We start from the raw sequence: 2,953 nt of genomic DNA, 5'->3' as shown, positions 1-2,953 counted from the left end.
AGGCCCGGGACGAAACGCATGGTGCTTCAACGCGCGCCGTAATTTAAACTAGTTAAGAACTTAATCCTCGGAGGTTGACGGATTAAAGTTAAACGCGTTTAAGGTTAAAACAGTCGACGGTGCATACCGTTTACGATTTTTAAACCGGTTTAAGGCTTAATCGCGATTAAAATTTATCGGTGCCTTAGGATCAAGCTGTAAGAGAAAATTCCAATTAGTAAATAAATTAATTTAAAAAATTACCTTGACGTTTTGATAACTATTTTCTGCTATCGTTATCAAAAGAACTTAAATGAACCTAAAAAAGAGAATGTTAATAAATTGTGTAACAATAGGAAGATAATAAAATATGACTTTCACTTAATGTCATTGTTTAAACCAATAGAGGTAATATTAATTAATAATTTTGGTGTAAATTGAATTTGGGTGTATGTTTCTCTGGTATACTTCAGATTTTAGCATAGGTAACCATGTATGACTTAAATTAAATGAACATGGAGCAACACAATTATTTTGATTTAGTAAAATAAATGCGCTTTATTTAATTTTACGTTTTTTTGTAAGTGGTTCTATTGCTTAAATTGTACAATTATTCCATTGAATTTTGTGGCAATTATCAAATGCATGTTGACAAATATGTGACCTACGATATTCTCTGTTTTTTATGTATGATTGGTGTTCTTTGATTCTTTTATGCAATGGTCTTGAGGTTTATCCTTTATAAAATTTATTTCATTCGTGAGGAATTTTATAAATTACATTTTTTGCATTTTCAATTTTGTCATGAGGTTTTGTTACTGAAATTTTGCTTCTAATTGTATTTTCCTAATTGTATTGTTTTGAAGATAGTCCTAATATTACATTTTTTACCTACTTTTTTTAGAATAGGTAATTTATGCAGTGTAATAGGAAATAATTTACTGTTTTTAGAATGCTAAATATTTCCAGAGGAATGACGGTAATTTTTCTGAATCGCCGTAAATGTGAAACGTATCCAACACATCTAATTATATGTTAAAAATTAAGTTTAATTCCTTGTTATAAAACATCATATAAAAATATCATATCAAAATAAAACAGCTGATTATGCACAACATTCAGTATATTTAATAGATAGAACACTTGCGACTAAGACTAACATATTAAAATGTATCATATAATAGTTATTAAAATTTTTACAATATGATGGTTAAAAAGTTGCTCCTTCACCTTAAATTAGATTTATAATTTGGGATAAGCGTATATACTAGGAATTGCTGGCACATAATCCGTGTTGTACATTTGAGCTCGAACAAATGCCTCTTTGTCCTTTGGTTCAGGAAACACAGAAGCATTGCCTGAAAGTAAAAAATATGAATAAGAACAAGTTTTATCAATTTACAGTATTTACATAACTCATGTAAAATTTTTGATACGTTTTTAAAATAAATATTCAAGCATGATTCGTTTCTGGTTTGTTTTAGTTGATTTATATGTTTATATAAAAGTATGCTTATTAAAAGCAATAAACGCAATTAAGTCTAAAAATATTTCAGAACTACCTTTGGCATAAGCGAATTCCAATAATTGTATGGCAATCTTCACAGAGCATTCTGTAACCCTGGATAATGATGGGTATATGCTTCCTTTATCAAGATCCTCTTCAGTAACCATGCTGGCCAAAGCCTCGGCCGCCATGAGAAAGTGTTCTTCCCCAATGTTTTTGATACCAGCACAAATTACTCCTAATCCTACCCCCGGGAATATGTAAGCATTGTTTCCTTGTCCAGGCTCATAAGTCTTTCCATTCAAAACAACTGGGGCGAAGGGACTGCCACTGGCAAATACACATCTTCCCTAAAATCAAACGCATGTTCTAATCCTTGAGTTTAACATGATATGTATTATTAAATGAAGATTTTTAGAACCGAAAAAATCGTTTTTCGCAGCTATGTGCAAGAAACCCTTTTACATAATACATTTTCCTAAAAGAAACATATTTAAAAAAATAAATTCAATACTGCTTCAACATTTTTTTGTCCGAGGAAGGGGTGACACGTTTACAATGGGAATGTTGAAGATATTGCAACAAGAGTAACCGTTGACGTCAAAAGTAGCTATCGGATCATCATTAAGAGTATCGTAACATATTATTCTTTATTCGTTTTTCCCATTTTGCTTAAGCCAATCTTTTTCATGTCACTACCAAAGCTAAAGTTCCATGCATCCGTTTATTTGTTAATCCGACAAATTTTGTACCCAGTCATCTCACGTGATTATCACGTCATATTGTTCTCACATTCGTGCATGCGTCCTTGTGGTTGAAAGTCGTGTTATTCGCGAATTCAAAAGTCCAACCGTGCACTGGCGGCTCATTGTACACGGCACTGAGTAACATTTGACAGTTTTTTTGTTCACATTTAGCAATGTGATTGTACTTGTAAGGTGATATCCGCATACAAAAAGATATTATGGATGAGGTCGAAAAGAAACAGTTGACATGTTGTTTGTACACAAAGATAGAATGGGACAACATAGATGGCCTTGAAATATACTATAGTGGACCACCGAAAAAAAACAAAGAGGGGAAGACCCAAAAGAAACTGGATGAATCAAGGAACTTAAACGAGGAAATAAGTTACCAAAAAAAGGATGGAAACTAGAGACGGAGAAACGACGACAGCCGCAGAAATCCGTACATTTATATAATATGTGTTTGTAATTTGTTTTGTGCAAATGACGCTTGTTTACCAAATGTCACTCGATAACGAGTATTTGATAACGTTTTGGAACGCTCCCATCGAGAGTCCAATTCGCCAATTCCTGACCAAAGTTTTGATAAAGTTTTGATTTTTAAACCAGTAACAATTGAAAATATTGTAACGGAAATGGCCTGGGGTACTCACGTTTGGAATGGGGGGATCGAAATTCATGGTATTTCAGTAAATGGGAGCCCCATTTGCGCCCCATTTAC

General features: G+C 32.8%; 1 protein-coding gene across 1 annotated transcript; it reads right to left on the bottom strand.

Moving 5' to 3' along the window:
• Positions 1 to 1,084: 1,084 nt before the first annotated feature.
• LOC125502477 (NADP-dependent malic enzyme-like) lies at positions 1,085 to 2,377 on the bottom strand. Its single transcript, XM_048660650.1, has 3 exons — positions 2,279 to 2,377; positions 1,542 to 1,836; positions 1,085 to 1,337 (listed from the first exon to the last, which is right to left on the bottom strand). The coding sequence occupies exons 1-3, from the start codon at positions 2,375 to 2,377 to the stop codon at positions 1,222 to 1,224; spliced, it is 510 nt and encodes a 169-aa protein (XP_048516607.1). The 3' UTR covers positions 1,085 to 1,221.
• Between the last annotated feature and the right edge of the window lie 576 nt (positions 2,378 to 2,953).

The sequence above is a fragment of the Dendroctonus ponderosae genome, unplaced genomic scaffold, assembly GCF_020466585.1.
Source record: "Dendroctonus ponderosae isolate FM_Combo_2020 unplaced genomic scaffold, Dpon_F_20191213v2 Dpon_F_20191213_1, whole genome shotgun sequence".
NCBI classification, from domain to species: Eukaryota; Metazoa; Arthropoda; class Insecta; order Coleoptera; family Curculionidae; genus Dendroctonus; species Dendroctonus ponderosae.
Note: the sequence above shows the minus strand (reverse complement) of the source record. Positions and strands in the feature narration are given on the sequence as shown.